The 25,534-nt window shown below is 38.7% G+C and overlaps 2 protein-coding genes across 5 annotated transcripts in view; one reads left to right on the forward strand and one right to left on the reverse strand.

The window, feature by feature from the left end:
- The window catches only part of Gpr176 (G protein-coupled receptor 176), a 113,144-nt gene extending 105,292 nt beyond the window's left edge, over window positions 1–7,852 (reverse strand). The window contains exons 1-2 of one of the 2 annotated variants that reach the window (XM_026393076.2): window positions 7,623–7,852; window positions 3,565–3,567 (exon numbers count right to left, since the gene is read on the reverse strand). In XM_026393076.2, coding sequence (XP_026248861.1) covers window positions 3,565–3,567; window positions 7,623–7,794 — 175 coding nt within the window. In that variant the 5' untranslated portion in view covers window positions 7,795–7,852. The remainder of the gene's footprint in view (window positions 1–3,564; window positions 3,568–7,622) is intronic. The other variant, XM_026393072.2, reaches the window with a different exon arrangement.
- An 11,581-nt stretch (window positions 7,853–19,433) lies between these two features.
- Eif2ak4 (eukaryotic translation initiation factor 2 alpha kinase 4) overlaps window positions 19,434–25,534 on the forward strand; it is a 103,215-nt gene continuing 97,114 nt past the window's right edge. For all 3 annotated transcript variants that reach the window (XM_026390966.2, XM_026390987.2, XM_026390981.2), the window contains exon 1: window positions 19,434–19,640. In XM_026390966.2, coding sequence (XP_026246751.1) covers window positions 19,497–19,640 — 144 coding nt within the window. In that variant the 5' untranslated portion in view covers window positions 19,434–19,496. The remainder of the gene's footprint in view (window positions 19,641–25,534) is intronic.

Consider the following 25,534-nt stretch of genomic DNA (forward strand, 5'->3'; position numbering starts at 1 on the left):
TATGTCCTTCTATTCCAATGAGATCATTGTCACTGGAACATTTGTAAAGTGGAATTATTTTAAATATTTCTGGAGTTAGCTAAGTTGTTAGTAGACATATAGCAAAAATTTATATGACAGTGGTTCCTGTTAGAAACATTAATGTAGCAAGCAGAATTATAATATAGCCAGAAAATTTATCAATATCCCATCAGTTATGGAAAGACTGAACTCTGACACAGACAAAGTATATTAACACACATTACATGAACCTTATTGCTCATTTAAGTTACAGAATTGAAAAACACAGAGGAAGTTATTATCTAATTCAACTTCAAATAAATCTCTATTAATATGCTATAAAATAAGTCATTAGTTTCCTCCATGACTCTGGGAAATTCTGTTTCTAGATCATGTTTTTAAAGAACATAAATTACCATGTGGGAAAATAGATTTATTTATTCCTTCTCAAAGATTTATAGTAATCCTTCAATAGGATGATGACATCAGAAATTTTCACAAGATCCAACAGAGCATCAAAACAATTGACAGGGAAAAAAATGTCTTTTCAACAAATGATGCTGGGACAACTGGATGTCCACATGCAAAGGAATGAATTTGGATTCCTTGTTCATAACATATGCAAAAATGAATACACATGGATCAAAGACCTAAACTAAATGAATCAAAGAAATGATCTATAAATCTCTTACAAAAAATTTAAGAGGCTGAGGATATAGCTCAGTTGGTAGAGTGCTTGCCTCGTGTGCATAATGTCCTGGGTTCAATCCCCAGCAACACAAAAAAATTTAAGAGTACATCTTGATAACCTTAGATTAGGTAATGATTTCTTAGATATGACATCAAGAACACAAACAACAACAAAATTAGATAACTTCAGCTCAATAAAATCCTTGTTTCTAAAGATAGAACAAGAAAATGAAAAAGATAACCCATAAAGTGGGAGAAATTAATTGCAAATCATATATATATAATAAGGTCTAGTATCCTGAATATTTAAGGAACTCCAACAATCAACAATAAAGACAAATAACCCTATGTAATTATTTAAGTATCTATATTTTTGTGGTACTAGGAATCAAACCCAGGGTCTCATTCATGCTAGGTAAGTACTCTATCATTGAGCTAAATCTCTAGTCCTTTTTGCTTGTGTTTTGTCTTGTTTTATTTTGAGACAGGGTCTCACTAAGTTCCTCAAGCTACTCTGAACCTTGCAATCCTCCTGCCTCAGCCTCCAACATACTTGGGGTTACAGTTGTGTGCCACCACACTAGGTGTAAATGCCCAAATTTAAAATGGGCAAAAGATCTGAATAGATATTACATCAAAGAAGATACACAAATGAATAATAAGCACATGAAAATATACTGAATAACATTAGTCATTAGGGAAATATAAATCAAAACCATAATGAGATACCACTTCATTTCCACTATAATGGCTATACTCAAAAAGAAAAATAATAACAAATATTGACAAGATTGTGAAGAAATCAGGAACATCATGTACTGCCAATGGAAATATAAAATCACGCCACCACTTTGGAAAACAGTCTGGCAGTTCCTAAAAAGGATAAACATAGAGTTACCATATTACCCAAAAATTCTACTCCAAGGTATATATACCCAAAACTGAAAACATGTCTACATCAAAACATACATGTGAATATTCATAGCAGCATTATTCATAACAGCCAAAAAGTGAAAATAACTCAAATGTCATCATGATGGATGGATATACAAAATGTAGTATATCTATACAATGAAGTATTATTTGGCCATAAAAAAGGAATGAAGTTCTGCTAGATACATGCTACAACACAACTGCAACCAAAAAATATGACAAGTGAAAAAGGCCAGTCACAAAGATCAAATAATGTATGACCCTAGCCATTTCCATATGAAATATCTAGAACAGGTAAATCTATGGAGACAGAAAGTAGATTAGTGGTTGCTTCTGGTATAGGGTATTGAGAAAAATGAGGGAACAACTGTTAATGGGTATATGGTTTATTCGTGGGATGATAAAAAATGTTCTGGATTTCAATAATGGTGATGGTTTTAGAACTCTGTGAATATACTAAAAACCACTGAGTAGTATCCTTTGTTTTTCAAACAGTAGCTAAACTATGGAACCAACCTAGGTGATCTCCAACAGAATGAATGGATAAAAAAAAAAGTCATATATATTCACACAATGGAATATTACTCAGCCTTAAAGAAGAATGAAATTATGGCATTTTCTGATAAAAGGATGGAGCTGGAAAATATCATGCTAAGCAAAATAAGCCAAACCCAAAAAACCAAAGGCCAAATGTTTTCTCTGATATGAGGATGCTAATTCACAATGGTGGGGAGTGGGTAGGGAAAAATATAGTCAGTTTAGGTAGAGGGGAGTGAAGGGAGGGGAGGGGGGTATAGGAATAGAAAGCATAGTAGACTGAATCAGACATTATTATCCTATGTACATATATAACTATATGACCAGAGGGATTCTACATCATGTATAACCAGAAGAATGAGAAATTATACTACATTATATATGATGTATCAATTTGCATTCCACTGTCATGTATAACTAATTAAAACAAATCTTAAAAATTAAAATGTTTTTTAAGTTTTTAAAAAATTTAAATTCCAAGAATTGGAAAGTTAAAAGATATGCATACAAAGGCCAAGAAAGGAAAAGCATATGGTTAGCAACCAGAATTTCATTCAGATGGAGGTCAGATTGATTTTCTCTGCCTATTATAAAAGAAAGGGCTGGGAATATATCCATCATATGGAAATCAAAAACAAAGTGAGGCAATAATATTAGGTTCACCTACCCTACTATTTCCTGACTCCTTAATTTAGGATCCTTTATTCTTGATGTTGTCTAGTAGGTTTGTAGGTATGCCAGAAGAAATAGCAGGTAGAAGTAAGACTTTGGTGTTGCAATACTATTGGCTATAATTATGGATAACTAAAAATCATTCTTTGTAATTATGAATTACAAGTACAAACTAATATTAACACATTTTCTATTAAGCATTTAAGTGAGTAATTCCAACAATTATTCAGCCAGTATGTGGTTAATTTCAATTAGTATCAAAGGTACATTCCTCTATCAATCAAGTATCATGATCATTGCTGGTGCCTCATAATTTGCTGGAAGACTATGAGTAAACATAAGCAAAAATGGTGTTTATTTACTCAGCCATAAAAAAAAAGAATGAAATTATGGCACTTGCTGGTAAATGGATGGAACTGGAGACTATCAGGCTAAATAAAACAAGCCAATCCCCCAAAACTAAAGGCCAAATGTTCTCTCTGATATGTGGATTCTGACATGCTGATACACAATAAGCCCGGGAGAGAGGAGGAATAGAATTTGTTGTATTAGACAAAGGGGAATGAAGGGAAGAGGGGATTAGGAATAGGAAAGACAGTAGAATGACATAACTTTCCTATGTACATATATGAATATATAACCAGTGTAATTGCACATCATGTTTAACCATAGGAATGGGGTCCTAACTAGATTTAGTTATACATGTATAACAATGTATGTATAACAAAATACACTCTCCTGTCATGTATATCTAAAAAGAACAAATAAAAACTAAACAACACCAAGATAAAAACATTACTCTTACAAAATTAAATTCTGTATCACAAGCTCTGAGTAAAATTTCAGGAAAAATGTTATTATTGTTATTAATAAAATTAATATTAATAAAATGTTATTAATAAAATTTATTCTTCATTTAAAAATGGTCCATATCACCTATTAAGCAGATTCATCAACTCAGTCCCCTATCTTTCCTTTTTCTTATTTGTTTGTTTGTTTTTTAACTGTGCTGGGGACCAAACCCAAGGCCTCTTACATGCTAAAAAAGTACTCTACTACTGAGTTACATCCCCAGCACCCCCATCTTCCCTCTGAAATGAATACTTTAATAACCACCACATGGAATCAAGTCCCAAATAAATTAGACAATACTTGGAGTCATTTATTTCATGCTGGCTCACTATATACCTCTAAGTGTATTAGTGTGCTCAGGATGCTATGACAAAATATCATAATAGAAATGGCTTAAACAACATTTATTTCTAACATTTCTGGAAGCTAAGAAGTACCAGATCGGATACCAGCAGGAACAAGTTGTGGAGAGGACCCTCTTCATCACTTATAGGCAGCAGTCTTCTTGCTATGTCCTCTCAGGTTAGGAAGATAAAACAAGCAAGCTCTCTGCAACTAGTTCCATCATGAGGACACCACCCTCATGATTTTATCTAAACTTGACTAACTACCAAAGGCCTCACCTTTCTTTTTTTTAATATTTTTTTTAGTTGTGTATGGACTCAATGCCTTTGTTTTTATTGATGCTGGGATCGAACCCAGTGCCTCACACTTTTGAGGCAAGAACTCCACCACTGAGCCATAACCCCAGCCCCAGCCTCACCTCTTAATACCATCTGTTGCACTGGGTTTAGAGCTTCAACATATGAATCTGGGGTTTGCAAATATTTAGTCTACAATAGTAGGGAAAGTGGATACAGCTTAAAAACAAGAACCACATATATGATGTTTGGCAGGAGGAGGGAAAGCTGATTTCTCTATTTTAAAATATTTTAAAATAAATTTTGGTGCAGTATAAAGAAATGCTGGCTGTTGTCCACAAGGATAATTTTCTTTAATTAACAAAAAATTCATTTATTTAAAAATATATCCTATGCCTACAATGAGATAGGCACAGACGACAAGTAATCTGTGAAGGAGTAGGTTAGAGGTAATAAGCTAGGTCATAACTGCTGACTTTTTTAAAGTCAAAGTACCAAAGAGGAGCCCACTCTCACTTGAACTGAAAATCCATGTAGAGTGAGGGGAAAAAAAGGTCAACCCTATGGAGTTCAATCCATAGTATTTAATAGAAATGGTGACTCCAAATCTTATTGAGTTTTTGATTTCACACTGTTGATGACTAAAAATAGTGTGGGCCATCTATTTGCCAAAAGAGAATCTAAATTAACTCTCTTTCAAGATCCTCTACATATCTGAAGATATCCCATAACGTTTCATAAAGAAATCTGAGGAACATTAGTTTACACAAATCCCCAAAAGGTATATTATTTGAATAATAACATATATAACTCTTGAGTTCATTTTCAACACAGCAAATAATGTCCCCAATGGTTGGAATATTACAGTTATTCCAATTTGTTAGGGAGTCTTCCTATTACAGGGCACTAAAACAGTTTCCAAAAAGAGCTGCAAGACATAAATAGTACAAAAGAATTATTTTCACATAATAATGGGCTTCTAAAAAGCCTAATAAAAAGAAATCTATTTAGAGAATATGAGAAGTATGTTTGAATTTGTTTAACAGAAAAAATTAAGGAGAAACTCATTGGCTTATGTTTGGGGACAGAAGAAATAGGTAGACTAACTCAGTTATTTATTCTAGATATTATTCCATCCTCCCACAATTTTACCTTTCTCCATTCCTAATCTATTATTCTTCTCTATTTGGGGGCTTTCAAACTAAGCTTCCCAAGTTTACTTGCCCTGCAGCTGACTGCACATGGCTTAGGAAGTAAGCTCTAAGCCTCAAATGGCATTACCAGGAGAATATGAAAGTACACAGATATATTTGAAGGGATCAGCTCTTTGGAGAACAATGAATCAAAAATACCAGTAAATAACAAATACACAGGGAAATATTACAATTCAGTTAAGCTTTCAAGAAAATCAAAAATACTATCTATATTTATACTTTCTGAAAATAGAAAGGAGCAAATGGACTTCTTCTTAGGCAGACCCAAATAATGTGAAAGGGGAAAAATATGTCTTCCTAGGTCAAGGGAGGCATATCAAGAGAAAATTAAGTCTCCTCTTTTAAGAGATCCATGAAAGAAGTTTTTGCATGTCACTCAGAAGTGCTATGTGGAAAAGAGCTGAAATAAGATCATATTTACCTAAGAATTCCTGAATCCAATGCAAGCTAAAAAATGGAAAGGACATGGGAAGCAGAAGTAACTTATTAAATGTCCATTGTTTGCTGTCTTTTACACACATGCTCTGTCTTCTATTTCAATAGTACTCAAATTTTTTTTAGTTGAATCATTAAAAAATGTCTCCCAACACCATCTTTTTTCCACGTTACCAATGAGGAAAATTAACACACACACACACACACACACACACACACACACACACATGGCCATACATTTTATTTCTGCAGGAGAAAACCTGCAAAAATAAAATTTACAGCCCTTTCTCCAGCCTCCCCAGTAATCTACACTGTAAGTGTGACAATATTGAAATTTAACTCCATGTGTCATGCCTAGTATCTATTAGAGGGTTACTAAGTGTTTGATAAATGAATGTTGAAAGTCTTTGGAACACAAGCTTTTGTTAATGTGAACTTCACTCATAAAAACATCTTAAAACACACATATCGATCTACATATAGTCACAGAAATGTCTAACAATGCACTCATGAAAAAAAGGGGAAAACCAATATTACAAAAGAATGGACTGTAATGGAATGATGACAATTAGAAAAAATATGAAGGGAAATATCAAACACTTAAAATTCTTCCAAATATGGTCTTTTTAATGTCAGTTATCTTAGTTTCCGTGAAAATCCACAAGTTCTGGGAAAAGAAACCTATCCTTACTTTGAAACTTTAACACTACTCTTGCACACATCAGATATAATCATAAACGATCTCTTCTCACCCTTCCAAATGCCACATCAGAGAATTTACACATATTTACAAATAGTGTGCATTGTTGGGCAAACCTCAACTGAAATGAATATTAATTATATTATTCATCATTTAAAGAGTAGCTCTAAAGAGTAGTCTCATTTAAGACTAGTGAGAAGTACAGGTAATTCTTACTAGTGGACATAAGTTTTTACTAGCCCCTCACTTCAGTTGATCTTTTCTTCCCTGAACAAGGAAAGAAATCTCTTGCGGTTGGTTTGGGGCTTTTTGTTTTGGTTTGGTTAAGGTTAGGGTTAGGGTTATCTTTGTTTTGTACCTCGAACAAAATATAAGTAGAGAAATAGGTGGGTTTTGTTTTACTTGAGAATTTTCAAAATAGCTGAAGGCAACATAAAGTTTAACTTCACAGGGTTGCTTAGAGGCAAGCCATAAAATATACACAAAAATAATATTTTATATAGGGAATAGTAGTAGCGTGAAATACATTTTTAAAAGAGAGTAACATTCCTTCATCAGCAACAAAATCCCACAGAATCTTAGTTCTTATTTGTAAACAAGTGTTGGAGCCACCCCTGCTCCCTGGCACCCAGGAGGTAAAGTATGATGTGCGCAGCCCTTTGCCCACCCCGAAGCATTCCGCAAGGAGGATGACCTCTGCCCAGACCAGGCACCAACCTCAGCCAAGAGAAAGACCTATTGGAACTGTTCTGCTTCCAGCTTAAGGGTTGGGGTCGACCACTCCAGCTTAACTTCACTGCAGTAACTACAGGATTCTTAGACCTCCTTCAACTATCGCACTTGACCAGGCACTTGCAACCCACGCGGCTCTGGTTACGGCGGATCGGAGCTCCCAGAGCCTGCGCCCTCGGGGAAGCCCTGCCGGAGGCGGCCCCGCAGGTGGCTTACCGAGCAGCGAGCCTATGAAGATGACGACCTGCACAGTGGTGGTGAACTGGCGGTACAGCTGCGCCTCACCGAACTCCCCGAGCGCGCTGCGGTTCGCGCCCGCCGCCTCGGCGCCCGACGTGTTGCGCGGCTCGCTGGCGTTCCGGGAGATCCAGCTCGCGTTATGCCCCATGGCGAGGCTGGGGCTCCGGTTCCGCTCGCCGCCAGCCTTCCTCGGAGCCCAGCGTGGGTGTCTGATGGAGTCCTGGAGAGCCGGGGCAGCCGGCGGGTCCCCTCACGTCTCCACGTAGTCAACCCCATCACCAGGGAGGCGGGGTGGGAGAGAGGCGAGGCCGCGCCCCATGTCTGTTCCCTCCTGGGTCCCTGTCAGCAGCCACATGAAGGCTGCAGGGTCAGAGCCCGCCAAACGTCGTCTGTCCCTCCTCCAGGGGGATCAGCGCGGCCAAGCCCACTCAGCAGAGATGAAAACAGAGAAGGGGGCATTTGATGCTCAAGAAGGGTGCTCTCCAATCCTGCCGCCCGCTTCAACCTCTGCTCCCTCCACCCTCTGAGAGCCAGGGTATCCCACTCTAGTCCCCTTGGACCGACGGTCTCTGCCTCCCTCCTCAGAGGGAAAAGAACATTTGGCTAAAGCAATTTTTCAATCCTGCTGGCTTCGAGGCTGGATGACGATGTGAAACCCACGAAATGGCCAAGTCGTGTGGTCGGAGCTGACCCCGTCGGCTCAGAACCCCGACACCCGGGGGGCGCCCAGGCCTATTTGGAATGCCCTGAGTCTCCTAAACAGCCTGACCCTGCGCGGCTGGCTGGCTGGCTGCCAGTTGTTCCCGGCAGTCCCCTCCGATCCAGACCCGTGCTGGGGTCTCAGACCTCCCGCCTAGGGACCCCGTTCCGTAACCCCTCTTTGCCTCTGCACGGCCGGACACCCCCTTTCCCGGCCCCACTCGGGCCCGAAGCCCCTGGGACAGAGCTTAGCGACACCGAAGGAAAGCGGGTGGACGCCCCTTGAGGGGCAGTGGCACCGCCCCCTCGGCCGCCCGGCTACCTGCGCGTGCCTGGGGTAACCCGGGGCGCGCTGCCGGCCGGGACGGTCACGTGATGCTCGGCTCCGCCCCTCACGCTGCCGAGGGAGGTGACGCCATCTTGGCCCCGCGGAGCGTGACTTCCTTACGGGAAGTGTAGGAGGCGCGGGATTTGGTGTCTGCGGCTGGGACACGCTCCCTACGCCTCCTGGACCTCTCTTCATTTATTGCTACCGTTACTATCCTGGAGCTTGTCAGCTTGGTCTGCCTGCAAGCCCTTAATTACTCGTCTCTGCCACCTTTGCAGGGATCCCAGTCTCCTGGCTTCTCTGTCAGTCCTTAAGTGTAGCTGAAGTATTTAAGAAATATGGAACATAGGAACCCAGTGCGTGGTTTCCTAGATTCTTTTATTGGATCCCTTTTCTAAAACATAACACAGTATAATCCAAGCGTAGTGGATTCTGGCAATGAAGAGTTGGGAGGAAGCACCTTCCTGTGGGCTGATGCTAAGGCTGGGAAACTGGGATAAACAAGTGAATTAAGAATATAAAAGAGAAACCAAATAGGAGAATGGATCTAGAAAAAAGAAAAGGAGAAATGAGACAAGAAAAGAAAGATTTTGCATAGTTTGACTTAATGGCAACTGGTTTCTTTTGTACAGCATGAAGTACATGGTAGAGGACTTTGACATAGTGAATGACAAGATCAGCTCCAAGAACAATAACCCTTAAGCAGTGATTTAAATTAGTTCTTTTTTGGTTGCCCCAAGGATGATCCTGCTATAGTTAGACTATTTTACTCTCACTGGTCACCCTTCTTATTTATTGACCTTTAGAGGGCAGAAATCTATGTTAGATATATCTTTGGATTTTCACAATGCCTGCATATGGTAATTCTTCATGTAAACAGCTACATTAAACTTTACAGAGACCAAAAAGAAGAGGGAAATTAATAATTACATTAATTATACTCCATTAAAAAAATGCCATTTCCAGTAGTTAAAATTAGTTCTGTGAGGCTAAACATGTTTTTCAAATGAAACCCCTTATACTGTAATCATAAAGCACAAATTATAATAGTAATTCATTAACATTCAGCACACTCCTTAAGGAAAGGCTGGAGAAGACTGTGTGCAAATAGAGTTGTTTGGTAATAGTCTAAAAACACCTACCTTCACCCTCTGGCACCTACTCAAAACAATTGGAATATAGGTGTGGGAAAACAAAAAAAAATGAAGAAAGCAAAAAACTATATTTTCATTTTGAAAAGACACCTCTAAATTCTTTACAGTCCCTATTTTGGTGTTAGGATATAGAGTTAGTGGTATCAACAACCTAATGAACTGAGCTCACCATGATTCTCAGATGTGAGAAAGGTTTGCCTCAAGAACAAGTAGAGCCAAGGACAATGTGTCATGATTCTTACAGCTATGTCGTCTATGAACTTTTCACTCATTACAATCATGAGTCAAGAGAAGTTAAGATTGACATGTAATGTTAGAGGTTGGATATGATTTAAAGACATGTTAATTGTCTATAGTAGTATCATTTATATAGTTATAATGGTATTATTTATATGTGTCTGGTCATTTACTACTGAATAACAAACCATGACAAATTTAGCAGCTTGAACAACTCCACATGCTATCAACTAGGGTAATTCAAAATCACTGGCTGAATCTGAAATCTAAAAGCTGTTCACTCACAGGTTGGAAGTAGATGTCTCCTGTTATCTGGGAACTTAGCTGGAGCTGTCAGCTAAAATATCTACATGTGGCCTCTCCATGTATCTGCTTGGCTTTCCCACAGCCTGACAACTATATTCCACAATATAGCATCCCAAGAAAGACAGTCCTAAGAGAATAATGTGGAAGCCATATTGACTTTTATAACCTAATCTCAGAATTCACATAGCATCACTTCCACTATACTCCATTGTAGGAGATCAACCTCACACATGAAAGAGTCACACTCCCCGGGCGGCTGGGTGCTGAGGCGCTCAGTCACAGAAATGTGGCAGAGCTTTCCCCACCCTTCTTGGGTTCGAGGGAGGGTGCCTCGTGCATAGGTGTGTCTTGCTACAGCCCCATGGGTGAAGCAATGCTCACCTGTTCCTTTGTAATATAACCCTTTGCCCTGTTTAGGGTAGAATCTTCCATGGAAGTGCCTTGTGTGTGTCCCCTTCTCTTATTGTGCCCTTGGGTGTGGCCTACCCAGATGTCAGTCAACCTGCTGACAGTGGACATCATGAAGATAGACTCAGCCCCCTGAAACCTGACCCCTTGCCTCATTTGAATAGCTTCTTCTGAATAAAAGGAGTCAGTGCTCTCAATCTCTCTCTTTTTTTTGGGGGGGGGGTATTATTGCATATTTGTACATGTACACAATATAGCAATATCATTTGGCCAGTATCACCCCCCAGCGCTTCCCCTTCCCCTCTCCTCCCACCTCTGATTCCTTTTCTCTACTGATCTCCCTTTGATTTTCATGAGATTTCCACATTTTTCTTTTTCCCTCTCTAGCTTCCACATATGACCCTTGCTTTCTGAGTTAGGCTTATTTTGTTCAACATAATGGTCTCTAGTTCCATCCATTTTCCTGCAAATGACATCGTTTCATTTTTTTAATGGCTGAATAAAACTCCATTGTATACATACACCATATTTTCTTTATCCATTTGTGCATTAGTGGATACCGAAGCTGGTTCCATAGTTTAGAATTATCTGTGAATTCCACAATTGTGAATTGTGCTGCTATAAACATGGGTATGCTTATGTAACTATAGCATGATGACTTTAATTCTTTAGGATGACTTCTAAGGAGTAAAATAGATGAGTCCTATGGTGGTTCCTTCTTCTAAGGAAACCTCCACACTGATTTCCACAGTGGTTGTACTAGAGTACGATCCCACCAAAATGTAAAACTGTCCCTTTTTCTTTACATCTTTTCCAGCATTTATTATTATTTGTATTCTTGATGACTGCCAATCTAATTAGAGTGAGATGAATTCTCAGTAGTGTTGATTTGCATTTACCTGATTGCTAATGATGTTGAACATTTTTTCATATATTTGTTGGCCATTTGTACTTCTTTTAAGAAGTGTCTGTTTAATTCATTTGCCTTAATTGGGTTATTTGTTTTATTGGTGTTAAGTTTTCTGAGATTTGATATATTCTGGATATTAATCCTCTGTTTGAAGTGTAGCTAGCAAAAGATTTCTCCCATTCTGTAGGTTCTCTCTTCTCTTTTTTTTTTATTGTTGGTTGTTCAAAACATTACATAGTTCTTGATATATCATATTTCACACTTTGATTCAAGTGGGTTATGAACTCCCATTTTTACCCCGTATACAGATTGGAGAATCACATCAGTTACACTTCCATTGATTTACATATTGCCATACTAGTGTCTGTTGTATTCTGTGGCCTTTCCTATCCTCTACTATCTCCCCTCCCCTCCCCTCTTCTCTCTCTACCCCCTCTACTGTAATTCATTTCTCCCCCTTGTATTATTTTTTTCTTTCCCCTCACTTTCTCTTGTATGTAATTTTGTATAACCCTGAGGGTCTCCTTCCATTTCCATGCATTTTCCCTTCTCTCTCCCTTTCTCTCCCACCTCTCATCCCTGTTTAATGTTAATCTTCTTCTCATGCTCTTCCTCCCTACACTGTTCTTAGTTACTCTCCTTATATCAAAGAAGACATTTGGCATTTGTTTTTTAGGGATTGACTAGCTTCACTTAGCATCATCTGCTCTAATGCCATCCATTTCCCTCCAAATTCGATGATTTTGTCATTTTTTAATGCAGAGTAATACTCCATTGTGTATAAATGCCACACTTTTTTTTATCCATTCATCTATTGAAGGGCATCTAGGTTGGTTCCACAGTCTTGCTATTGTGAATTGTGTGGCTATGAACATCGATGTAGCAGTGTCCCTGTAGCATGCTCTTTTTAGGTCTTTAGGGAATAGACCGAGAAGGGGAATAGCTGAGTCAAATGGTGGTTCCATTCCCAGCTTTCCAAGAAATCTCCATTCTGCTTTCCAAATTGGCTGCACCAATTTGCAGTCCCACCAACAATGAACAAGTGTACCCTTTTCCCCACATCCTCACCAGCACTTGTTGTTGTTTGACTTCACAATGGCTGCCAATCTTCCTGGAGTAAGATGGTATCTTAGGGTGGTTTTGATTTGCATTTCTCTGACTGCTAGAGATGGTGAGCATTTTTTCATGTACTTGTTGATTGATTGTATGTCCTCCTCTGAGAAGTGTCTGTTCAGGTCCTTGGCCCATTTGTTGATTGGGTTATTTGTTATCTTATTGTCTAATTTTTTGAGTTCTTTGTATACTCTGGTTATTAGGGCTCTATCTGAAGTGTGAGGAGTAAAGATTTGTTCCCAGGATGTAGGCTCCCTATTTACCTCTCTTATTGTTTCTTTTGCTGAGAAAAAACTTTTTAGTTTGAGTAAGTCCCATTTGTTGATTCTAGTTGTTAACTCTTGTGCTATGGGTGTCCTATTGAGGAATTTGGAGCCCGACCCCACAGTATGTAGATCGGAGCCAACTTTTTCTTCTATCAGAAGCCGTGTCTCTGATTTGATATCAAGCTCCTTGATCCATTTTGAGTTAACTTTTGTGCATGGCGAGAGAAAGGGATTCAGTTTCATTTTGTTGCATATGGATTTCCAGTTTTCCCAGCACCATTTGTTGATCTCTCTCTTGCTGCGGACCCTTAAGGTCAGAGGAGCCGTCACAGCGACCCCAAAGAAAAAGGTATTTGTGTCTCTTGTGTGGTTATTTTGCACAGCCCAGTTAGCCCAGTTTAACTGGAGTGACTTCTAAGCCTTTTAATCATGAGAACAGAAACCCAGCACTCTATTAAAGCAGTCCCAAAATCACTGTGTTTAAGGGAGAGGGATGTAGATCACAACTCTCAGAGTAAGGAGTAAGCTCTTTTGTAAAAAGAGCATGTGGAATGAGAAATGTTACAATCATTTAACAAAATGTTCCATTTTAGATATCTTATTTGGAATTAAAGTTGAACAGGTCAAAAACTACATGCATTAATACTGTCCATTTCAATTACTTACAGGTATAATCTTGGAGGCTGCTATACAAAATGCCTTACTCTAAGCAGCTTATAAACAACAACAAAAAATTTTTTTCATAATTCTATAAACTGGATGTCCAAAATCAAGGCATCCACAGATTCAGTGACTGCATTCTGGCTCATAATTCATGCCTTCTAGCTGTGTCCTCACATGGTTAGAAAAGTGCCCTTTTATAAAGGCACTAATCACATTCATGAGGGTGAGCTCTCATTACATAATCACCTGCTAACTCGGGGGGGGGGGGGTTTCCTCGTAACTTCACACTCACGATAAGGTTTCAACATAGAACTTATGAGGGGAAGAAACAATATTTAGACTATAGCAGATGTTATGTTGATATGAGCTGGCCAGGAAATAACACTTGGCAGCAATCAAGTACATGGCCAGAGCTAAGGACAGATGATTGGAATTACCAGCCTACACACTCTGTGCTGATAATTTTATCCAAAACCCTCTGAAGCTACAGTAAAGCAAATCATAAACAATGAAGTACAGTTTTGTTTTCTTTTAAGGTAACATCTGACTCTAGCTCTAGAAAATGCTATCACAAGTCATTTTTCTTTACATTCATCTCCCATAGAATAGTCTAAGATGGCATCCTCCCAACTTAAAACCACTTTATGTTCCCAAAGTTTTGATGTGATGGCTAATTTTATGTGTTGACTTAACTAGGTTAAGAGATGCCCAAATAACTGATAGAACATTATTTGTGAATGTATCTGTGAGGGTGTTTCTGAGAGATTGACATTTGAATCAGTAGGCTGAGTAAAGAAAATCCAACCTCATCAGTGTGGGTAAACATCATCCAATTTGTTGGCAGCCTGAATAAAATAAATAAATAAATAAAAAGAACAAAAAAGCAGAGAAAGGAGGAAGGGTGAATTTATTCTCTCTTATTGAACTGGAATATCCATCTTCTTCTGTCTTCAGGCCTTAGTAGTCACTGAATTACACTACCAACTTTCCTTCATTTCCACCTTGCAGATGGCAGATTGTGGGACTTCTCAGCCTCTGTAATTGCATGAGCCAATTCTCAATATCCTCTTTCATATATATAAATGAAATAAATATTATAAACTATGATATATATATCATAGTTTATATATATATATTTCATTGGTTCTATTTCTCTGGAGAACCCTGAAACCCTGATTAATACACCTGTTTCATGATTAATATAGTTGATTAGCACTGAGGATCCATTTTTCCATAGAAATAATAAACATGGTGATAAAGTTTTGAGGAAAAGAGGAATCCCAAAGAGGGAGTGAGAGGTTCTGGGGAATAAGTACCCCAAGGAAAGTTCTAGTCATTCTCTAGATCTATCTCCCTCTCCAAAGTTCTGCCTTGTTCAGTCTGCACAGCATTTAATGAAGTTACTCTTCTACATGTGTCTGTAGTTCACTCATTTAACGCATGTTAAGGCTCTGTGTTACAAACACAATTAGGGAAGCAGTATGTGGAAAACAACAGATTTTTACAGATTTCCCCAATCATCTGTTCTGAAATTAATCATATACCTATTGAAACTTGCTTGTGGATTTTCTTGTAACCACTGGAATATAGGTGTGATGATCAATTTTATGTGTCAAGTTGACTGGGTCATGAGGAACCCATATATTCAGTCAAGCATTATTCCAGGTGTGTCTGTGAGGGTGTTTCTGGATGGGATTATATGAATGAATAGACTGAATAAAGCAGATTGTCCTCCACTGTGTGAGTGGATCTTGTCCAATCAGTTGAAGACCTGAAGAGAAAAAGAAAATAAAGAGAAAAATATTACTTAGGTAGCATTTCTTTCTGTTGAACTGTCTTTGAGCCGTGCCTGGACTCCAGCTGAAACATTGGCTCTTCTTGGGTCTTGAGCCTGCTGGCTTTTGAAATGAAACTCCACCATTGGTGTTTCTGTTCTCAGGCATTAGACTTGGGTTGGAACTATACCACCAGCTCTCCTAAATTTCTATCCTGCTGACTGCAAATCTTGGAACTTGTTAGGCTCCATGATTGTGTCAGTCAATTCTTCATAATTAATCTCTTTCTATATGTATATTTATCCTGTTTGTTATGTTCTCTTTGGAGAACCCTAATTCAATAAGTAATTTTTTAAAAATAACTCTTTCCTTTTCAACTTTTTCCTTTATTCTTAGGATTGATAGTAATTGCAAAGCCCAACATGGTAAGTGAGGTGGATCCAATGGGTTTTATTTTCCTTTACTTCTTCCCTCCTATCCTTCACATGCCCCTGTGTGGCCTTTTACTAACGACAGGAGAGAAAAGCTGGAGAAATGTAAGTATTTTTGTGTGATAAGCCCAAAAGCAGCATGCTGAGAAAAGTCTTTATGGCACTTGACTACCCATCTGGAATAAGCAGTTCTATTTTCAAATGACTATTTCTATGCCTATATGAAAGAATAGATATTGCAGGTTATTATGTAGACATCACAAACATTCAATAATATTTCATTGTCTTCTTCCTGGAGCCACACAGAAGAATGTATTTCTCAGTTGCACTTGCAGGTGGGCAGGTTCATGTGACTATTATGACTAATGAAATATAAGCGGTTGTGGAGTCGTTTGTGGGCTGAGACAGTGAAACGCTATTTGTGATTCTCAAGTCTCTCTTCTTCCCTGCCATTGTGATTGTGGAAGGGGCCTTGTGTTGAAATGGAAGAGCCAAAAGATGGAAGCAGCTTATGTCTCTGAATCACCATTTAGGAGGGCACATACCCTGGAGGGCCAACCAAACTCATGAAAAATTTGGTATGAGCAGGAAGTAAATATTGATTATACCAAGCAACCAAGATATTTACAGTTACACACTATTATAGCATAACCCAACATATCCTGGCAGATATGGTTATAAAAATTGGGGACTAAATATTTAAAAGCACAGTTTATTTTATTTCTGGGAACAGAAGAAGATATTGAGTCAGGACTTTTAAAAGTCTCTGTGAATATTGACAGTGGCAATAAGGATCTCTTAAGTCCTTGTGAAATGAAAGTGGTAGCAGATAATAGAACCTCTGGACATCTTTGAGTTGAAATATTGAGACTTTCACATCCAAAAACATTGGTCTCTGATAAACTTGTATTGTTTAAATGGATTTTTGGAGAGCACTAAAGCTTAATATAGCAGAAAACCTATTTCTCTTTTTCTGGAAACCTGGGTTATCATTTTACACAGGGAAAACTACCAACTTTCTCAAGATTAAAGAGTTCATTATAGTGTGCACAGTGGTTGGGGTATCAGGGGCATAAATCCTGGCCCTGGGTTTGAATGCCCACTTCACCATTTCCAGTTGTGTTCAAATAACATTGGGTAGTTGTTTTGCCTCTCTAAATCCAGCTTAAAAAATGCCTATTTTGCAAAGTTGTTTTGAGGGCAATAAAGAATTTAATTAATGAAAATCCTGACAATGTCTGGCACATTGTACAATAGCAATAAAGGGTAACTATGCAAGATGAATTCCTGTTTATTGATGTTTAAAGAAAAAATATCCAAGAGGAAAAAAGCATCACCTTCCAACCTTTAAAAAATTATCTGTCCTGGAATGTAGCTCAGTGGTATCAGTGGTAGAGTGCTTGCTCAGCATATACAAAGCTCTGAGTTAAATCCCCAGTACAAAACATAAAAAATAAAAACATCTGTAGATCTAAAGAAAATATTATATAACAAGCCCTATATTTCAAAAAATGAAAGAATCACTTATTTTACAATAAACAAAGGACAGAAATTTGGAATTTAACCTTTTCACCATTGGGCTAAACATTTATGATTCTTAGTTTGGTATATAGTAATTTACCATCAAAACAATTATCTGTTTAAAATATATCATCTATTTTAGTTAGCTTTTTGCTGCTGTGACCAAAAGACATGAAAAGAACAACTGGAAGAGGAAAGTTTACTTTGGGCTCACAGTTTCAGAGGTCTCAGTTCATTGACTGTCAGCTCCATTCCCTCCAGGCCAGGGTGAGGGAGAATAACATACATGGCGGAAGTGTGTGGATGAGGAAACCCACTCAGGCCATGGCCATCAGAGAGAGAGAGAGAGACAGAGAGAGAGAGAGAGCGGGAGCAGACTCTGACTTAATTAATCAGGGACAAAATATATACCCGCAAAACACACCCCAGTGACCTACCTCCTTCAATCATACCCTACCTGCCTTCAGTTACCACTCAGCTAGTTCCTATAGGGGATTAATTCACCAATTGGATTAAAGCTCTTATAACCCAACCATTCCATCTATATACTTTTTTGCATTGTCTCACAATGGGGGATACCTAATCTAAACCATAACATCGTGTATTCCAAATTACTCCAATATATGGAACAGGAAATTAGTTTCCTATGGATCTGAGTTTCTAATTGTCCTTGTACCTACAGATTTGCTATTAAATTCATCAAGTATTTCAGGGAAGTGGGAAGTTGAATGACCTTCCCTTCCCTCCCCAGGAAGCCTCAATAGTCCCACACAGACATATACATATGCACATACATGTGCACAAACACTGTGATCATAAAGCAAATCAGACTTAATTTTTTAATAGCAAATGTGCCAAACTAAAATATCCATCCATGAATATTATCACCTTCAAAGGAGTCACCTTGAGAAGCTATTTAGTTGTAAAAGAATATCTTGCTTTCTAAACCCCTTTAGGGAACTCCACTTTTATAGTTCATTTCAGAAGCTAGCATAACACTTCCTATATTCCTAGTCATGACAAATATGCCCTTTGTTAGGTGAAGGACAGGCTGAGTAAGCTATCTGCAGGGCATGCCAAACAAAGTTAGCTGCAGGATGACCTGCCCTCTCAAACCCTCTGTCTGGTTCTTTATCAACTATTTACTTCAAGCCCAAATGCCCAAGCCCCCGCTCAAGGCTGAACACTCAACCCCCTGCTCAAGGCCGAACAGGTAACCCCCCTTGTGCCAACAAGGCAGCTTGCAGACCCAGAGACCTCATAAAAACTCCCTCCTGCGGGGCCCCTCTCTCTCTCTTGCTATCTCCCTTGCTTTCTCTGTCTCTCTCTTGCTCTCTCTCTCTCTCTTCTCTTTCTTTTCTCCCCTGTTGCACTGCTACAATAAAGATCTCTTGGTTGCTCTAAGTGTTGTGGTCACTTTCCTTTCACCCTTTAAGATTAGCCAGGCACAATGGCACACGCCTGTAATCTCAGTGGCTTGGGAGGCTAAGGCAGGAGGATTGGGAGTTCAAAGCCAGCCTCAGCAAAAGCCAGGTGCTAAGCAACTCAGTGAGACCCTTTCTCTAAATAAAATTCCCCCCCCCCCAAAAAAAAAGAATAAATTGTATTCCTTTTTAGAAAGAATCAAAAGTTATCTGGGAGTCTAAAGCACTTCTGTTAAAGAGACTTGTTTCGTGAAAACTATCCAATCTGGTACTATCATTCCAATCTGCATAATTTGTTGGCCCACATTCATGCAGTTCCTTTACTTGCTTTTCTCCTGCAGATTGTGAGCAAGGCTTTCTCCCAGCCTTGGTCAGCCTGGGTTCCTCCAGCCCCAAGAGTCCGCGCGGGGTCCAGCCGCAATCCCGCCCCAATTCCGCCCCAATCCCGCCCCAATTCCGCCCCAATTCTGCCCCTGGCGTGGAGTCCCGCCCACGGACCCGCCTCTTCTCGGCCCCGCCCACAGGCCTGTCTCCGGCACCGGGCCCCGCCCCCCAGCCCGCCTAGGGCCGGTAGCCGCCGCTGCCAGGCCGCGCTGCCTTGGCAGCCGCTTAGCCATGACTGGGGGCCGCGGGGTTTCCGGGCGCGGCCGGGATGAACCTCAGGAGAGCTACCCGCAGCGGCAGGACCACGAGCTGCAGGCCCTGGAAGCTATATACGGAGCCGACTTCCAAGACCTGCGGCTGAACGCGTGCGGACCGGTAGGAACGTGGCGGATCTGGCCTGAGCTGGCTTCCCACAGCCTGGCCTTTCTTAACCCTGAGGTTTACAGTTTGGGCGGCCCCTTTAGGATTCTGCAGTTTTTTTTTTTTTTTTTTTTTTTTCATTCCTCTAATTCCACCCAGGCTCACACTCTGTCCTCGAACCTTAGCTGGTCTCAAGACCCCCTACCTAGACCGAATTTGGAGATTTTTCCGAGTCTTACTTGGCACCATTTCTTATTCCTACTGACCCCCAAACATCCCTGCCTTTTTCCAACTTTGCCTTCTCCCTTCCACCCCCTGAGTTCTCAAGGAGGATATAGTAGCACATTCACAGTCACCCAATGCCACTTTGGCCTGGGAACGCTTTGGGAGCGCTTGCACAGGCCTTGGGCTTTCAATCAGAATTCCTAGGTCTCACCTATGTATTCAGAACTGTCCAAGTCGTAATTCTTACCTCACTCCTCATGTTTTCGGTTTGGCAGAACTTTCTGTGCCTTCCTTTGAGGCAATTAGCTGAGAATACTATAGAATGCATTCGTCTTGGAAGTTTACCAGAGAAGTTATACTGAGTCTAGACCTTTTTAAGTGGCCAGTTGGCTTAAAATATCATTTTCCTTTTCTTCTGGAAGTTAAGATACATCTTAAGCTTCTGATACTGTTTCCCCCATTCTTGAAGAGTTGATCTGCCAAACTAATATGTTTCTAAACGTTGTCATTTAAAAATATTACTTGCTTCATCTGCCTTTAATTCTAGCATTTTACAGCTTCTGCCTTATCTACACATCTGCCTTCTGTAAGGGCAGAAGGTTGGGTCTCCCAACCCAACATGCTTCTTCCTTCTTCTATTAAATACTGTGATACACCATGGGAATGAAACTGGGCAAAACAGACAAAAATCCTGCCCTCAGGGAGGTTACTTTTCCAGTACTTAATTTCCAGAATTATTTTTAACTGTGTATACTGCTTATACATGTTTATAGTAAAATAATAAATTAATTTACTGGTCATCTGGCAACTTCTCTATTCCCAAACATTGAGAACCAGGAAGTAGACCCATTAAGCAGCCAAAATTTTTGTTACAAGTGTGCACCCAACTCAGTGCAAAACCCCTGAGACTTCATTCAGAGCCAGTTAACTTTATACAGAGCTTATTATCTGCTCCTAATGCTCTAGAAAATAGGAGGGAAGAAGCAGCTGCTTTTGGATAGAGACACTGATCATCCCATGAATTTATAGCTGATGTCAGTAAGCCCAAGAATTTATAGCTAGTGGTTTTTATAATAAGATATAAAAATACACAAAACAAGCAAAAACTATAAAAGGCAGGCAGAAGTATTGGATAGCATCTGTGGCCATGAATCTTTAGGAATATGATCACCTGTATAGGCCTCATAAGAAAATAATTGATGGATGAGTCAGAGTTTACTCATTCAACAAGTCCTTATTAGCACCTGCTATTTGCTAGTCTTCAGGGAAGGGTTATGCAGGTCCACAATCCTTTATCCAGAACGCCTGAGTCCTGATGGCTTTTAGAATTGTTCCTGTTCACATTCATGGGTGCATGTTCCACACTATCTAATGCCTTCCTCCAAGTTTTGGGCAGCATCCAAAAATCAAGAATGAATATTCAAATTTCACACTAAACAAGACAAAGACTATTAATAATCCTGTATCGATTCTGGCCAAATTTGCTGCCAATACCTTCAAAGAGATTTTTAAAAATTTTTTGGGTAGTGTTATAATGTAAATTCAGTTTAGCATATGTATATCATTTATAAAGAAACATTTGGAGTCATGTGCTAAAAATTATGCTATAAATAAAAAAGTTTGGATACCACTAGTTTAAACTATAACTTATAGTTAAAGGAACAGTTATAAATTATTATTGTTATTTATCTTGGCTAGCTTTCCATATCAGCAAAGGGACTGCTCCCTTATAATTTATTTTTAAATTTTTTTTAGTTGTAGATGGACACAATACCTTTATTTTACTTATTTATTTTTGTGTGATGTTGAGGATCCAACCCAGTGCTTCACACACACTAGACAAGCACTTGTTTTCCTTCTTCTTTGCTATCATTGTATATATCAGACTTTTTCATCTTTTCTAGTAGATCAATGAAACATGTTTTAATTTTTATTTCTTTGGTTATAAATTATATAGCTCACCTTTGTTTGTAAGCCATTGATTTTTTTTTTCTATGAATTGTTTGTGTTCTTTTATTTTTCAATTCTGTGGTGTATCTTCTTATTTGTAAGAGGTAGGCAGATATATGTTAGGAAAATTATCATTTTGAGTCATCATATATTATAAATATTTACCCTAATTAACCATGCATATTTTATATTTATGTAATTTACACAATTAAACTTATTTATTTATTTTTTTTTTTTAGAGAGAGAATTTTAATATTTATTTTTTAGTTTTCGGCGGACACAACATCTTTGTTTATATGTGGTGCTGAGGATCGAACCCGGGCTGCACGCATGCCAGGCGAGCGCGCTACCACTTGAGCCACATCCCCAGCCCACAATTAAACATTTTTAATGGAATAAAAATGAACTATTTTTTGTATTGTTGTCACTTTGGATTTTTTCCCCTAAGAAAAAACTTGTCTGCCCCAATGTTACCAAACAAAAACGATTTTTTGAGATTTTATTTAATTTTTCATGACTTCATTTTAAAATTTTCATCAAATAAATATAGAAATAATTGGGTGTAGGTGGGTATTGTGCTGCATGTCTGTAAATCTCAGCTACTCAGGAAGCTGAAGCAGGAGGATCACAAGTTCAAGTCCAGCCGGGGTAACTTAGACTGTATCTCAAAATAAAAAATTCTTACAAAGGTTGGGGAGGAAGTTCACTGGTACAGCTAAGTTTAATCCTAAATGCCACAAAAATAAATATAAAAATGTCATTTTTTAAAAAAAGATTCCACCTTAGCTCTATCATGTAGGTCTAGGTCACCCTCTTTGTGTAATCTTCCACACCCCCAGTTAGTCAATCAGTTGAGATTTTCAGTCTTTTTCACTACTAATTTGAAATGTCACCTTTATGTTAAGTTTTAGGACTGAATTTGCATCCATTTTACTTTTTAATATGCTTGAGGATTTGTTTAACTATATTGTAACAGATCAGGAGGGTATCAAAGTTTATGATCCTATTAGGAAGCAAATATAATTCGTGTCTTATAGCAATATATGATCTTCTCTAAATGACTTCTTATTCTGTATTCGTGTCACCTGCATTTCCAGTGTTCAGAACAATTTTTTTCTCATTTATGATGTTATATATTTACAAATGATACAACCTGTGTTTTTCCTCTCCTTTAATGCTCTCAAAAGGTTTTGGTTGCCTATTACTTTGTGTTTGTTTGCCTGCAAATATCCCAGGAATGCATAATTTCTTGGTGCAGGTTAAGTCAACAATGTTTTTAGCATTCAATTGACCATTTGTCTTCTATCCATAAAGGAGACCCCCCCCCCCAGCCTACTCCCAGTATCCGCTCAGTATACCTGGGCTGTAAGATTTTTAATCAAATTCTCTTCAACTCCCAGAGTCCTTAAATGCCCTAATATGAGCTGATTCTTGGTATCCTAAACACATCTTGCAAAAATGCCTCTTCACATGCTGAGAAATTTTTCTATTTGCTTGAGAAAAGCCTAACAAATATTCTGCTCTAATCTCTGAAAGCACTATTCCCTGAGTGGTTTGGGGATTTTGTTTAGGGGTTTTGTTTGTTTTTCTTTCAGTGAGATTGTAACAGGTAGGATTAAGTTTGTCCACATATGATAGTAAAATTTAACAACAAAGTTAATATTTTTGCATGTAGAAGTCCAGAGTCTAAGACCTCTTCTATTTTGCTGTTGTCCCATCATCATTATGCCCCTCATGGTCTCCTATAGCTGTCCAAATTCTAGCTTTCATACCTATATTCCAGCTGACTGAAAGGAGAAAGGGATGAAAAAGTTGCATCCCTTTGTTTTAAGGTCACTTCCTGTAAATTGCATATGACAGTTCTTCTTTCATTTGATTGTCCAGAAATCAATCCAATGTTCACATGTATCTGCAAAGGAGCCTGGGAAATGTATTCAGCTAAAAGGTCAAAGGTTCTGTTGCTACGAAATAAAAAGAAGAATGGATATTGAAGATAATAGTCTTTGCTGAGAAAAAACCCCAAAGTCTGTAACTTATGGAGAGAAATGCCACTCTGGTCATTAAACTCTGTTGGCCAAAATAAAGGCCTTAAAAGTAACCAGTCAGCCCAACAGCTTCAATGTCTTGCTGTTCTCATTTTGAGTTGGCCTTGGTACTCAATCCTGACAAATTATTGGATTTTTCTGTCATTCTTCAGTGGCTGTGGTCTGTTCCTTCATCCACTGGATCCATATGCCTTTTAAAGCTGAAACCTTTATGTATCATGAGTCCTTCACTTTTTATCAAAATTCTTTCCTCTTTTCTAAAAGTTTGTTTTGGTATTATCTGGGCTTATTACCATTTCCACTGTTGACCTGCTCATGTTGCTATGCTATGGAAGTACCTGGAACACTAGACCTCCCTGATATTTTATGGCTGGTCCAACCCAGAAGTGGTTACAAGATTCTAACTCTGCTTTTATGGGCCCCAGGGTCCTGCACACCAATTTCCCATCCACACTTAGCGGCCTTAGGGCTGGCTGAGAAACGCCTCTTTCCCTGAGGCTTGCCAATCTTTAATTCTATTTGTTGAATAGAGTACATTTATTAAACATTCCATTTAGTAAAGAATATCTTAGAAATGTGCAGTCCTCCAATAAGCCACTGTTTCCTGAAACTTGCTTCCTGTTCCAGTGCTTCAGAATAAAGTAATGACCAAGCCATGCTCTTTCCCAAGGTTTCACATTCAGGGATACTCTTTACTGCTTATATAAAGAAAAAGGGAGGGCTGGGCCTAGCTGACTTGACTTGACTTGACCTGACCTGGGTACCTGGAGCCAGATTTAGCCCAGGAGACCTTGATAGCTCTGTTTTTTCTGGTAATAATCTGAATACTCAATGCTTTTCTACCTCTACCTGCTTCATTATGACTGCTTGCCTGGTATTAGGATGGTTTGGTTGTAATAATCCAGTAATTCTGAGAAATTCAGAAGAGACCCAGTTCAGCACAGTAGTTTTGACAAATCAGATAAGACAAGTCAAGAATCCTTTTGGCTTAGAGATCACAAACCAGTACTCTAGTTTGGGTGTTCTTGCCATGGTACACATGCCTGTGTGATGATTAAGTATTTTCAGCAGTGCCCAATGAATAGGAATTCATGCAGGAATCTTTTATATGTCACAGTCAAAAAGAATAAGATAGGGGCTGGGATTGTGGCTCCGCGGTAGAGCACTCGCCTAGCATGAGTGGGGCCGGGTTTGATCCTCAGCACCACATAAAAATAAAGGTATTGTGTTGTGTCCATGTACACCTAAAAAATAAATTAAAAAAAATAAATTTAAAAAAATAAAAAAAAAGAATAAGATAAAGACAAACTAAAAACTCTTTGAAGATGTTACAACTGAAAAGTACATTTTCTACGGCAGAAATTTTGTGTTCTTGGAATTCATCATAACATAGAATCTACAGTATTGACTGTGAATGAAAATTCTGTTTTGACTTTATAAAATACATGTATGCTAAAAATTGTTTCTTTCTACTAAGGATGGTAAACACTGGAATACCACCTGTCTTAACGTATAAAAATTCATTCAACTCCTGGGGAAAAAAAGACAAAAGGGAAAATTTTATTTATTTTTTTTAATTCTTTTTGAGAGAGAGAGAGAAAGAGAGAGATTTTTTTAACATTTATTTTTCAGTTTTCGGTGGACACAATATCTTTATTTTATTTGTATGTGGTGCTGAGGATCGAACCT

The sequence above is a fragment of the Urocitellus parryii genome, chromosome 6 (assembly GCF_045843805.1).
Source record: "Urocitellus parryii isolate mUroPar1 chromosome 6, mUroPar1.hap1, whole genome shotgun sequence".
Lineage (NCBI taxonomy): Eukaryota > Metazoa > Chordata > Mammalia > Rodentia > Sciuridae > Urocitellus > Urocitellus parryii.